The sequence below is a fragment of the Cyrtonyx montezumae genome, unplaced genomic scaffold, assembly GCF_038088225.1.
Source record: "Cyrtonyx montezumae isolate F1298 unplaced genomic scaffold, pur_monq_1.0 scaffold_2, whole genome shotgun sequence".
In the NCBI taxonomy this organism is placed as follows: domain Eukaryota; kingdom Metazoa; phylum Chordata; class Aves; order Galliformes; family Odontophoridae; genus Cyrtonyx; species Cyrtonyx montezumae.
In genome coordinates this window covers 29,473,104-29,487,061 of record NW_027071936.1, presented here as the reverse complement: position 1 = coordinate 29,487,061, position 13,958 = coordinate 29,473,104, and the positions used below count along the sequence as shown (strand labels likewise).

The 13,958-nt window shown below is 39.2% G+C and overlaps 2 protein-coding genes across 2 annotated transcripts in view; both read left to right on the top strand.

Moving 5' to 3' along the window:
- The window catches only part of ANKRD17 (ankyrin repeat domain 17), a 79,804-nt gene extending 74,465 nt beyond the window's left edge, over positions 1 to 5,339 (top strand). Inside the window, exons 30-34 of the mRNA XM_065736785.1 lie at positions 503 to 700; positions 1,554 to 1,802; positions 3,314 to 3,489; positions 3,806 to 3,970; positions 4,751 to 5,339. Coding sequence (XP_065592857.1) covers positions 503 to 700; positions 1,554 to 1,802; positions 3,314 to 3,489; positions 3,806 to 3,970; positions 4,751 to 4,810 — 848 coding nt within the window. The 3' untranslated portion in view covers positions 4,811 to 5,339. The remainder of the gene's footprint in view (positions 1 to 502; positions 701 to 1,553; positions 1,803 to 3,313; positions 3,490 to 3,805; positions 3,971 to 4,750) is intronic.
- Positions 5,340 to 7,158: 1,819 nt separating this feature from the next.
- On the top strand, positions 7,159 to 12,243 carry LOC136048449 (cytochrome c oxidase assembly protein COX18, mitochondrial). The gene is made up of 6 exons (XM_065736101.1): positions 7,159 to 7,443; positions 7,901 to 8,001; positions 8,665 to 8,828; positions 9,911 to 10,023; positions 11,013 to 11,120; positions 11,926 to 12,243. Exons 1-6 carry the CDS (start codon positions 7,159 to 7,161, stop codon positions 12,097 to 12,099), a joined length of 945 nt encoding a protein of 314 aa, XP_065592173.1. The 3' UTR covers positions 12,100 to 12,243.
- Positions 12,244 to 13,958: the final 1,715 nt, after the last annotated feature.

The window sequence follows — 13,958 nt, the reverse complement described above, 5'->3', positions numbered from 1 at the left end:
CTCTTGGTCATTTTGTCATTCTTAGCGAGTGAAAATGTATCCCTGAGTTTGTAAAACAAAACTTCAGTCTTGATTATATAAAAGATGTATATACACATCATTGTTTTCTAGCAAGATAAAATGTGTATGATAAACCTTCAGATTTTCAGTATTATTTCTGCTTTCCCCTGTATGAAATCTTGGTTTCTAAACCTACAAAAGTTAAGTTGTAGTAAAATGATGGGTTATCTTTCTGATGTCCTCTATATCAGGGCATGCATATTATGTCCTGTATTTCCATTTAAGGTGTCCGTATAGTAACACAGTTTGTGATTTACGTATGACATAATTGCTGCATATTGTCAAGACTCATGAAGCATGGAGCTTAAGACTTCCAATTATATTGAAAATAACAGGAGAAAATTGTGACTGGTTGGGTTTAAGTTTTCCTTTTTTCCCTTAAATGGGAGATTTTTTTCATCTGGCAATAATGGGAGTTGCTTCTGCCAATTTCTCTTTTTAGGTATTGTCAGTATGGATTCACCCTATGCTCCTGTAACACCTTCATCTACACACCTGGGTAACTTTGCCTCAAATCTTTCGGGAGGTCAGATATATGCACCTGGGGCGCCTCTTGGTGGAGCACCTGCAGCTGCTAATTTTAACAGACAGCATTTTTCCCCACTTAGTTTATTGCCTCCATGTTCATCAGCATCAAATGGTGAGTTCTAGTCAGCAGGAAGTAGCTGAGAAGCTATTGTATTTAAACAAAACAAAAAAGAAAGCAGTTTTCTGGTGCCAATTACTGCTACCTATTAATACTTCTATTTTAGGGAGGCTTTTTTAACAGCTGTGATACTGTCATGGCATTGGAGTTGCTTATTCTAGTTGCCACTAACCCTAGAATGCTACTGTATGTGATATTTTTGTGAGGGTATTGTTCTAAGTGTGAGTAGTGTAAATCCTGTTAGGATATTTTACTAAGGCCAGTTCTACAGATAAGCTGGTATTTTTGATGTTGTTAAAACAAAGCTGTGTGATGCGTTTCCAGGGAGGCTTACGGCAAGTTCTGGTACCTTCTTTCACTACTGCTTATGCAGCAGAGTTTTTGGGCAGAAGAAGAAAAGAATTCTATTGAATGCTGACTTATTCAGAAAACAATCTGTTTTAGTGATGAATATAAAAACAAAAACAACAACAGCATCTCAAGATTTAAAAAAAAGATAAATTTTAGCTATTCTTTTGAATATAATCCTCAAATCCTTTTGTTGGTGCACAATAATGGTTAGTTTAAACTTGGAACAGTCTGTTGCAGTGCGTGTCTACTAGCTGGCAGGGCTAATAGGACAGGATAGTACTTGTTTTGTGTAAGAAACTAAATAGATATTGAATGTCTCTGTGATATGTTGGTAAAACTGTTAAAGTTATGTTGAAGTATCTGCTGTATGAACGTTGTGCTAATAAGCTGTCTGTTTCTATTTTCAGTGTATACTTTGATGTTAAAGGATAGGAGCGTAGCAATGGGGGTGAAGGTCTGGCTGTTGTTATTAAATATGCGTGTTACTTTTCTGTAGAATCTCCTGCTCAATCGGTGTCTTCTGGAGTAAGAACACAATCTCCCACTCCTTCAGCAGTGTCCTTGGGATCAGAAAAGTCCAGTAATGTTTCTCAGGACAGAAAAGTTCCTGTTCCAATTGGGACTGAAAGGTCTGCACGTATTAGACAAACTGGAACTTCTACTCCATCTGTTATTGGGAGCAACTTAGCTGCTCCAGTGGGACATAGTGGTATCTGGTCCTTCGAAGGTATAGGTGGCAATCAAGGTATGTAGTGTTAACAGAAATCCACGTGCTTCTAGTTTACACCAGTATTGTCTTTTCCTGTTTTTACTCTGGAGCTGAAAGATGATGCAGAAGTGTGTTTCAAAGAGGCCGTTTTTCAAAGGGAGGTGGAGCAAGCACTTGTATTCGCTGTACAGTCCACTTGATTGTTCTAGCAAGGTCACAGTAAATCTTCCTGTTTTGAAACACCCTGGCTGTGAAGGCTTTTTATGCAAAGACAGTCATAACAAAGGAGGTAAGACTGTGTCGTACAGGGATGAGCTGATTTGAGGATTCAGTTGATTTGGGAAGAGGGGAAGATGAAAGTATGCGTTCATTATTTTGTCACACCATTTACTGTTTGCTGACATGAGTCAGTAGACTACAGCAGGCTCATGGAATTCAGTATATCAGAGTTTATTCAACTTTTATGTTACAGTTGGGACAAGGGCACAGGTTTTCTCAGCAAATAGCACTCTTAGATGCAATTTATGAGTCTGTTTTTTTTCTTTTTAAGTTAATGGATTATTTTTTTCCCCTCACTTGGGATAAGATCATGTTGGATGGAACCTCTAGAAGTCATCTCAAATATCTGCACTAAACCGGATTTGCTGTGAGGTCATACAGGGTTACTCAGGCCTTTATTCAGTCTCATCTTGGAAACCTTTAAGGATAAAAAAAAAACAAACTCTGAATAACCTGTTCCACTGTTTAAATGAGCATTCAAAACATCTCTTAGGGGTTTTGGTAGGCTGACAGTGAACATTCCTCTCATTTTTTCCCTAAGTGCATAATAGGGTGTATCCAAAGCTTTGGGTTTCTTTTTTGTTCAGTGTTTGCCTCATCTCTGTAGTGATATGCTAGCCATTGTTAAGACTTCAGGAGTTGAATGTTTTTTCTTGCATCTTCTAATTGCAATTGTTTCCCTTTTTTGCTTTGTAATGTTGCTTTGTTTTCACTTCAGTATTATTTCAGCATTTGGTTTTCAGCTTTGAATGAAATTGACTCTTACTGAGAATTAGGATGGTTTCAGAAATATTCCTATGATTTTGAAAAACACTGACTTGGATGTCTGAGATACGTACTTGACAGTACTAACACTGACTTGGATGTCTGAGATACGTACTTGACAGTACTAACACTGACTTGGATGTCTGAGATACGTACTTGACAGTACTAACACTGACTTGGATGTCTGAGATACGTACTTGACAGTACTAAGTTGCCTCTAGTGAATTCATGAGGTTAGAACATAAGAGACACATATAGGTGGTCATTCCGTGCTTCTGTTTATCGTAAGAACCTTTGAGTTCGTGGGGAAAAAAATTGTGAAAGAATGCAAACAAAGTTCTGTGCTCTAAGTTAGAATGAAATTTTGTGCAGGTGGATGTGTGGGAACTGTAAACAGAGCAAATGTAATTTCTATAAATGTTACAGTGTACAAATGTTAATACTGGTAAACATCATTAGTGGGTGTTAAGTATGATGTTGTTTCTGTGTTGGTCTGTTGTTAGATAAAGTGGACTGGTGTCACAGTGGAATGGGGAGCCACATGATCCACAGGCCCATGTCTGATCCAGGTGTGTTTTCACACCAAGCCATGGAAAGAGACAGCACGGGAATCATAACACCTTCTGGTACATTCCATCAGCCCGTTCCTGCAGGATACATGGACTTCCCAAAAGTTGGGGTAATGATCCTCTTGTATTTTATATGTGCTGTACTGCTTGTTTTTTCTACATCTGTGGGTCTGGCAGATAGAGGACATGAGATATTGCTTGCTATGCAGTTCAGCATCTGTGAACTGTATTGCATAAGCTAGCAAAATATCATTATGCCCCCATTATGTAATAAATACGTGCAAGAAAGATTATTCTTAAATTCAGGCTGCTTCTTAACACTTCAAGACAATGTCTTTAATGTAGAGTCCTCCTTTACTATGTATGTTTAATAGGAGTAACATTTGTGAGTACATACTGATGCTTGTCTCTTTCTTCCCTCTTAAGGGTATGCCTTTCTCTGTATATGGGAATGCAATGATTCCTCCAGTAGCCCCCATCACAGATGGTACTGGGGGCCCAATATTTAATGGGCCTCATGCTGCTGACCCATCTTGGAACTCACTAATAAAGATGGTTTCAAATTCCACAGAAAATAATGGGCCTCAGACGGTAATGGTTTTTTGTTCTTACATTTGCAGTTTTGTACTAGCTTAGGAAACCATGTCATGAAGATCCTAGCTGGTAGAAAGTTGAGGGGAAAAGAAAAAAACATATCCCATTTTCGCTTGTTTCTTAAGGTGTTTTTTTTTTTTTTTGCTTTGTACCTCTATTAAAAGCATAAAGACAACCTGTAAACATCAGTTATCTATCCAAAAATAAGTTTAAGCTGACATGCAGTATAAAAAATAGCATCAGTAAGTTAATATAATTTAAAGTGTACTTGAGAATTAGGATGTCTTATTCCAGCTGAGTCTGAAGTAGACACCTGATTAATTACTGCAGATAAGCTTCTTTGGTTGTGTTGTAGACAAGACCTTATCATTGGTCATTTTTACACTAATTTCCATGTTTTTTGATAATTATACACTGGTTTCTGTCATACTGACAGATGCACAAGCAAAACACATAGCCAACTGTATCCTCAAGAAATGGCTCTACTTTGTTACACTTGAGTTTTCCTGGAGCTTAGTTTATGCACTGGGAGAAAACGATTGAAAAGTGTCTATTTCTCAGTCTTCTGAACTTTGAGGTAAAGAGGAAAGGTAGCCTTTTGCTCTGAAAGCTAGAGGTCTCTCAAAAACACATGATGAAAGTGAATCACTGTAGCTTATTCATGACTGATTGCTATGTTTACTGATGTTGGAATTCACTTCGTTGCAGTGTGGTTTTGATTTCTGAAGAACTTTGAGTTGAAACTGTTGATATGTGATACTAAGTTAACTCTTTCAGGTATGGACTGGAACTTGGACGCCTCACATGAACAGTGTGCATATGAACCAACTTGGCTGAGTGGGATCAACATGCTAGACTTGAGATTCCTTTTTCCAGAGGAAAATAAAAATGGCAGAAACAGTTTATGTGCTCCCAGATCATTCTACTGATGTGCTTGACTGAAGTGTGTAGGCTTTTTGCAGAAGAACTTACTAACTGACCTTTTTCTGTGAACATTGTGACTGCCCATTCCCCACCATCATACGTTTCAACTTAGTTAGCCTTTATTCTTTCCTTTTTCTTTTTTTTTTTTTTTTTGACATAATTTTCTGTTGAAGCTGTTCTTTGGCTGGTTGGTTTTAGTACTGTAAACTGCTTCTGAGCAAACACAGAAATTTAGCAAAATTATGTAAACTTGATCCTGAAGTTTTAGAATGGCAAATAAATGTACAATTGTTTACATAACAAATGGCTAAGCAGAAAGTAAATTTCAATATGTCAGTATAGAGGCTCTACTTTATGTAGACTTAAATTAATGTGAGATATGTACCTTCATATTCAGAAATCTGGATGTTTCCTTCATACATTAAACTATTAATAAGCATAACTTTTCTACTTGTGTAATTTAAGTACAGTGTAAAAACTGGGCATTATCAGAGGGTTCTTTCCAAATGTGTGTTGGATTTTTTTTTTTTTGAGAAGGTGTACATCAGTTGTAACCAGATATTAAGAGCTAACAATTTTCTTACATGGAAAGCTGTTCAGACTAAAGTGCTTGAGAAAACAGATGTTTGGTACATGAAGAGTTGCCCAGTAAAGGAGGTAAATGTGACACACTGCAACATCTATTGAAAACTTATCGTTGGGTTGATGCAGCTAGGTCTCTTCTGTTCCTTGAGTGTTCTCAGAGTTTCTGTTCCTCCAATTCCTTCCTTTGCCTGCAAAAGTCATTTCAAGACATACATACTCTGTATGTGTTACTTCAAGGGCAAGAATATTAACTTGCTCTTACAGTAGAGCTTCACTGATGAAAACTGGCTCCAAGTGAAGGCTTATTTCAGAATAAGTGGCTTTGTGTACTGTAGTGTCTTGTTCTGAACTGGATTGTTGACCGGTTAAGGTTTCTCTTGAGAAGTCCAATGAATAATTCCTTACTGTCACTTTCTTCACTTACAGTCATGGAGCAAACACCAGTACCTGGAAACAAATTCTTGGGTCCTGTATGTCAGCAGTGACATGCAAAGCTTGAGTCAAATTCCACTACAGTTTGTGTATGTGTGACTTAAAGTACATTTACAAGTTGAATGCACAAGATGGTCCACCATGATCTGTTACTAGTTATTCTGTGTGGGTGGTAGCTGAATGGAAGATTGTTTTCTCTTGCTCTTGTCACTTGGATTCCATTCCCTGGAAGAAACATGAACTTAGAAACATGAACTGCTTTTAAGGCAGGAATTTTTGAAGTGTTATTTTGTATTTGTTTTGGTAATTCTTAAGTAGCCAGAGGGAAGAAAAATACTTTTCCAAAGAAAAGTGCTGCCTTTTAAAAAAAAAATCCTGCTATTTCTGAGAAGAAAAAAAGAGTAAGTTTTGCATGTACTGATGTCCCTATATACGTGATGTACTAAGTAAGCAAGTTCATTTTTCCAGCTACTTACCTGACGTAGGTTGTCTGAACAGCAGGTTGTATCAAAATAGATGCCACACTGAAGATTTGCTATGAAATAAGGTTGCAATTCCATTTTAGCACCTTACTATGAGTGAAGAATAGTGCCATTCAGGTCTTCTCTGTGACCTCAAGCCCTCCCTTAGAATCTTGTTTACTGCTTCAGTGCTAATTAGGATTCTTTGCATTCTTATTCTGAAATAATCCTTCTGACCAATACCACTCGCCATTTATTACAGCAATGTATTCCATGGGTCAAAAGAACAGAGTTTTAGGATGTGGTTTCTTGACATATGTTATTTTGTTGACTAGAAAAATCCAACTGTGGGCCAGGGGAGCTCAGGCTCGATGCTACATCTGTGGCAGGGGGCTTGCAAAACAAAATCTTGGGGTCTGCTGTGAAAGTCTGTACTAGGAGCATTTTCTTTCAGATACATTTTTTTTATATTTCAACTGTACTGCATTTTATTTGACCAATAAAAAAAGGAACATACTCTTTTGAGACCTGGCAGGTCTTTTTTTTTTTTAAAGGACAAAACCAATATTAACTAGCGCAACTCAGGGAAGAGGTAAGTTGGCGCAGTTCGCTCCCCAGTGCGCGTTTCAGCAGCCCGCAGTGACGTAGGGGCAGGCAAACGCCCTTCCTCCTGCCCGCACCCAACATGGCGGCGACTAAGCGCGCTGCCTCAGGCGCGTGCGCGACGACGGGAGGCGCCTTTTCCCTGTGCGGCGGGAGCTGCGCGCGCCGTGACCGTGAGCCATGTGGCGGCTCGCGCGGCCCCTGAGGCAGAGCGCTTCCAGCCGGCGGCTGAGCGGCGCGGCCGTCGCTCGGTTGACGGTCGCGGCGGGGTCTCCGTCGCCGAGCGGCGGCTGGTACGAGCGGCTGGCGCAGTCGGTCCCCGTGCACTGGGCGGAAGACGGGCTGGTGGCGCTGCAGGCGGCCGCGGGGCTCCCGTGGTGGGCCGCCATTGTGTGCGGCGGCGCCCTGCTCCGCAGCGCCGTCACTTTGCCGCTGGCCGCGCACCAAGGCCGCCTCCTGGCCAAGGTGGGTCCGCGCGCCCCGGGCTCTACGGGTGGAGGAGCGCCGCTGTCGGAGCTCGAGCGTCGCGTGGGTTATTGAGCTGTTCCTACGCTCTTGTAATTGCAGCGTGGATAAAGTTGACCTTAAAGCTCACCTGGACCTCTTGCTGTGGATCAGATTGCCCTGCTCTCATCCAACCCACCCTTCAGCACACCCAGGGCTAGGCACCACGCAGCCTTTCTGGGTAGCTGTGGCAGAGCCTCACAGAAAACTAATTCTTCCTAACGTTTAATCTTACCTCTGCTCTCTTACTTTATAAGCCCTCCCCATGAGATAGTGGTGGGAAAGGGCTGGCTGGAAGAGAAAGGTGCGTTTTTCTTCAGTGACTGACTCTATAAAGAGCTGCAGTTTAACTCTTTACATGCTTGTTACGTTTAACTGTTTGCCTTTTCATAAGCATCATTTCTTTTTGTTTAGCTAGTTGGAAAATCTGCAGCCTGAGATCAAAGAACTAGCTGAGCAGCTTCGCTATGAAGTTTCTGTTCGTGGAAAGCAACTGGGTTGGTCTGAAAAGGTTGCCAGGTAAGATGATGATGGTTGCATATGCCTTACAAATACATTCCAGATGGGAGATCTTGCCAACAGACTCAGCTTTTGCTGAAGAGTTAGGTTTTGTTAATGCTCTTACTACACGTTTGTGTTGGATGTATCTTAACAGGCAACATAACAATTTTAAAGCTCTGAATTTCTGATAAGTTTATGATTTTAGGGCTAAATCTAGGCAATTTTGTTATTATTTATGGCAAATGTTTCCATAGCTATTTAAAGCATCAGAACGTGTCAAGGATTTTTAAGCTTGGATGGTTCTGGTCCTCAGTGTAGCGCTGTACTGCTTGTATTAGCAGTGGATCTTAGCTGGGCTACTGAAGACTGCTGAACTGGTCAATGATCTCTGTGTTGGGAAAGGGATAGACTCATTCAGGCAAAAATTGCCACAAAGTAAAATATCAGACAAGTTACTGCTAGTAGCCAATGATTATGTGGTAACTTGTGAAAAGTTGCTTGTATGAGTGGGGCTACAGGTTGAGGGGAAAGGAGACTGGCAAAGGAGATTGAAGATGAGGCATGTACCTAAGTCAAGTTGATATGCACAGCGGTGCCTTAGAATTTGAGAAGTTATTCTGTAATGTGTATTGTAACGTGGCTTTTTGTTTGTTTTGTATTGTTTTCTGTCCTTTCTAAAAGGTTTCATTATAAGAAGAACCTGCGGAGGATTATTACAGAACTGTACATTCGGGACAACTGCCACCCATTCAAAGCCACTTTATTGGTGTGGGTGCAGATTCCAATGTGGGTCTGTGTGTCCCTTGCCTTGCGCAACTGCAGCGTTGGTGCCTTGAACTCAGAAGGTGATCCATTTGAATAAATACACTCAAAACAGTCATTTTTTCATTTAGTTTCTGTTTACGGGGGTACTTATTTAGTTAAAAGAACGGGGTCTCCCAACCCTGATGTATAAGCTACTTTACTATTATTAAGTTTTTAAACACAGCGTAGTTTAGACATAGATAAATATCTAATAATCAAAACCTTTGAAATCCTTTTTTAGCTATTGTGTATGTGTTGTGCTAGAGTAGGCCACAGTTTGTTTAATCAAGGAGCTTGCTTCTAGGCCACACCTTTGCTTTTCTCTGGTCAGCTGCTGATCACAGGATCTAGATCTATATAAACACTTCGCTGATCTCAGCTTACATGCTCTCAGTATTTATAATGTAGTTGTAGGGTGCCTGTTTAAAAGCAGTATTAGGATCTGAGCTCTGGGAACAATGTGAAACATTTTGTTAGGTCATACAGATGTTTATTTGTATTGTGGTCTACTGAAGACAGTTACTAGAAAAAAATCTCTTTGAATTTTTCTGCACACAACATAAGCTTATTTAGATAGTAATGCTACCCATGCAGCGTTGTGTTCACTATTAATCATATTTGTTTCTTTTATATGAAGTTTCACGTAAGAGATAAATACAGGGTGAATGTTTGGGGTTTTTAAGGAGCAATTCTGGCATTTTAGGGGACAGGTTACCATTTGGTATCTAAAAAAAAATAAAAGGCAGCAAGTGTTGCTAAGTAAAATGTTATTACTTCAGATCCACAAACAGTCACTGTAGGTTCCTGCACTGCATGGTTTTCTTTTGGCTTGTGAAGTTTGTTCAGATCCACATAATCTTTATCACTGGCTGATCTGATTCAGTGGCTGTCACAATCCAGCCTGCATCTCACTTGTGTGTTCTACTATTTTTAACTTATGTTGCTAGTGAAATCCTCAACGTGGTCTTTCACATAAAACATTTTTGTTCTAATAACATTTATTACATAGATAAGATGCTCCTGGGAACTTGGATGATTTCACTGCAACACTTGGCCCAGTTCTGACTAACTTGAGGTGAAAAATCATGCTTAATTCCATATGTTCTTTACACTGTTGTTTCAGTTCAAGAACAGTTCTCGACAGGTGGAACGTTGTGGTTTACAGACCTCACAGCACCAGATTCCACGTGGATTATGCCAGTTTCACTTGGACTCTTGAACTTGCTGATAGTGGAGGTATGTTGGTGGAATAAACAGGATAATTCCAAAAGGATAATTTATTGCAGAATTTTGAGACAGGGTTACCCATTTATAAAACACAGTAATGTTGTTAAGATTGTGACTGCTTTAAATGCATTGATCAGAACTGAAGAATAGCTTAATGATTCTGTGTGCGTGTGTCTGTCTTGTTTGGAAATGATTAATTCTAACATGACACAAAAGAAATTGAGAAACTTTATTTGCTTTACCCGAACCTCCATAAAGTTTACTCTCACCTCTGAAGTTACTCTTAAAAGGATGCTTTAATGAGCTCCTTGCTTTTGAAGCATGAAAATGCACCCCAGGAATGCTTTGTTAGTGCATTATGGTCAAATTTAATATTATTATTTGATCTTAACGTATTGTAAAATCCAGAACTTTCAAATATAGTTGGGGAGATGAGTAAACAAATACATCTCTAATAATAGTCTTAATTTCCCACTTTTTTTTTTTCAATGGAAAAGGTTTTTATTAATCTTTGCCTTAATCAAACTCTTCATCATCTGGGTTTTATTGTTGCTTCATTGTTGTCTATGACACGTAGACTGAGACTGTCTTATGAGAATAAATGTCATTGGAGACTTTAGGCTTGATTCTGTTTTCTTTCTGTTATTTAGCCACTGTATCTTCTTCCTCCTTGTAGCCCCTTATGGGAGGGCTGTGCTTGGGGAGTAGCTGTTGGTAATTTTGGATGTGCCATTGTAGTTTTTTAAAACATTGCTTAGAAATTAGTTAGAAGAGTGCTTTGTTGGTTGGTACAGTTTTTTGCTACAGAGGACTAATAATATCAAACATGAAGCCAGGGGAAGATGCTAACTGAAATGGATAATTAGAAAATGAAAATAACAAGTGAACAAGAACACAGGGTTACAGGAAACTTTGCTGTTGTCCTTTCATTCTCATTTTAGTTGTTTCTAAAAGAACTTTCTTTTATAACTGTGGGCTTCTTCCTTCTTCCCTTTCAGATCTTTGCTTCGCAAAAACTGGAAGCTTCCAGGTTCCAGAAGCTTGCTACAAATTTCTTTAGAGTGTTGTCAGTAGTCATGATCCCTGTTGCTGCAACGGTCCCCTCGGTATGTATGGAGTTTATTTAATGCCGTGTCCTTTCACCTGTGACTGTTGTGTCCCAGTTCCTATTGTGCTTAAAGAATGGCCCAAATGCCTGGTCTGTTTAATAGATCTCTTGTAATTTGCATGTCTAAAATAATTTTTGTATGTCATAAAAAATAATCTTTACTTAATAATCTCCGTTACGTTGTTCCTTTAGTCTGAGTGTGTGCTTGAACACACTGGGCTATTTTTGTTCAGGGGTGAAGAACCTGCAGAGTTACTGTTTCTGAACATTATTTTCTCAAACAAGTGGTTTGGAAAGAAATTCAGAGGGCTAGCAGCCTTTTGTGATTTCAGAAATGAGAGGGAGTGTTTATATAAGGAAATGTAGCTGAAGCTTTGGTATGTACATATTCGCCTCCTGTAAGAAGAGAAGACCTTATTTTTGCAGACTGGGAAATTTTCCACATCCCTCTTAAAACAGCTCTCGTTCTTACTCACGTTTTACTTGGAATGCTTTTGCAGTGGTATATGAAGCAGTGCATATTGTTGTCTCATCAGCTTTATTCAGTCTGAAACGCAGGCATTTAAGCATCTTCGGTATGAATTAATTTACGAACTGTTGTCAAACTTCAATGTAAATGACATTTTTCTCCCAGAATAGTTGAGTAGAAAATCATACATTTGAAATGGAAGCTATCGTTTCTGAGTGGAATGCATTTAGTTTAGGTTCGTTATTTTTCTCCTAAGTAGGAATGTGGTTGTGGTTTGTGAAGAGGTGTCTCAGTTACACCTGGGGAGGCTGAACTCGTGTTTGTCTTGTTGCAGTCCATGGCGTTGTACTGGTTGTCCTCCAGCTTCATGGGACTCTCACACAACCTGTTGCTCCGTTCTCCGACCTTTCGCCGACTGTGTTTCATACCGAGGACCAAATCCGACTCAGATACTCCTTACAGGGATATTGTGTCTGCCTTGACTACCAAATACAGTTTTAAGAAATGATGTGATTTGAGCTGTCAGAAGAGCTATCCCACAAAGCTAGCGTGTGCCATTGAGAAGTGGTGTTTTGTTGAGATGTTCACTGTAAAGTGCTACAGCTGGAATTATATTTATTTTCCAAATAAAACATTGATCATCTGGCTATAAGGAATGATTCATCAACACCAATGTCTGATTTGGGAAGTCTGGTTCCAAAGGATGTTAGTTTTGCAATTTGAATGGTCCGGTAATGCAGATTTGTCGCTTTAATTGTAAAGAGTTGTTAAGATAAATAAAACCATGACTCACCCAGGCTGCTTTCTTGTAGCGAAGCTGCTCTGATCTATGGACCAGTGAACAGAATTCTGGGCTGGGGAGAGGGTGGATGGACTGTGCATTTACTGGCTTATTTCTTAATTTAGATGTTGTCAGTTGATATTCATGTGGTTCGTGTGGCAGTCTTTGTAACAGTCCTGATAGATGATTTCCACAAGCTGAAGATTAAACTGGGTCGTTAAACTTTCTGCATTAGATTTGGAATTAGGAGAACAAGTTTGTTCTGGTGAATGTATGTTGAGTGACATTATGGCAGTTTTTTATGTGTCATTGTAATTACATGTAGGCACTTCCTGTAGGGAGAACCTGTGCTTATGTGTAACCGTGCTCTGCATACTTTAAGTCAGCTGATGTACATTGTGATGGAACTTACATTCCTTTGCACAAAAGTTCATGCAAGTCTGGTCTCCTCAAAGGTAATTTATTATCTTACAGAGGCTTTTTTTTTTTATGCCATGTGGTTCTCGTAGCGCAAAACCAAGATGATTCACGATGTAACGGTTAAAGTCAGTGCTCAATAATCCTTGGTAAGTGGAAATTAATTTAAAAATAACTGTGGTTATTTGTGTTTGTTTACATGGGGTTTTGTTTGTTTTGTTTACTATTTTGTGTTGTTTTTTCCTTTGGCTTGGTTAGTTTGGCTGAGTTTGTTGGTTTTTTCAATGTTCAGAATTGAGAAAAGAGAAAAGGCAGACAGAGTACCAGGCTGGCAGCAGCCAACAGTAAGAAATCAGTGGTCCTGTGCCTTCATCAAGGCTCTGTACTGTTTTCTTTTATTCCTGTTGTTGGTTTGTTTCTCATGTCCTCTTTTCCCTTACAAACAAAAGGTGGGGTTGAAGGATTCATCAAGATTTTGCGCCATCTACGTGCAGGGATGGCTTTTCAGAGGTTTTGTTTGAATTTAAGTGTTGGTGGTTTTCAGTTCTGATGTCACAGTACAAAATATGGGAGTATTTTCACTAGGGGCATTTGTGATGTTCTTTCCTATACTTGCTTCAGGAGAATAAAATTCATATAACTGTTATTTTCTTATTACATTTTATTTAACTTCTCATCGTTTTTACTCTTTCTTCAAGAGTAATGGTAAATGTAATCCTCTGTAATGAGCTTAGTTTCTCAAAAAGATAGTTCCTTTTTGAGGCTTCAGTCAGAGGTTGTATTGTTGTTTGCAAGCATGTATGCAGTTCTTACATACTGGAAAATGTATTTGTTATGACAGTGAGGAAATGCCTTTGCAAGATTTTGTCATTTTGTGTCATTTTAAGTGTTGGAGAACAATTCATTTAACGATGTTGCTATCAGATCTGGCAGAGTGCAAAACCCAGGCAAGAAAGCTTGCTGTTGTTTTTTGTTTGTTTTTGTTTTTTTTCTCAGAACGTTGATTAAATTTAAAAACAAAGTGTGGTTACAAGTTCAAAAATGTGGAACAAAGTTCAAAATTCATACAGCCAGTGTCTTGCAGGAAAAAAAACAACCAAACAAAAAAAACACCACAGTATTGATTAAGGAAAGCTTGTTTATTTCATTATCAGACACGCGCAGAGGAG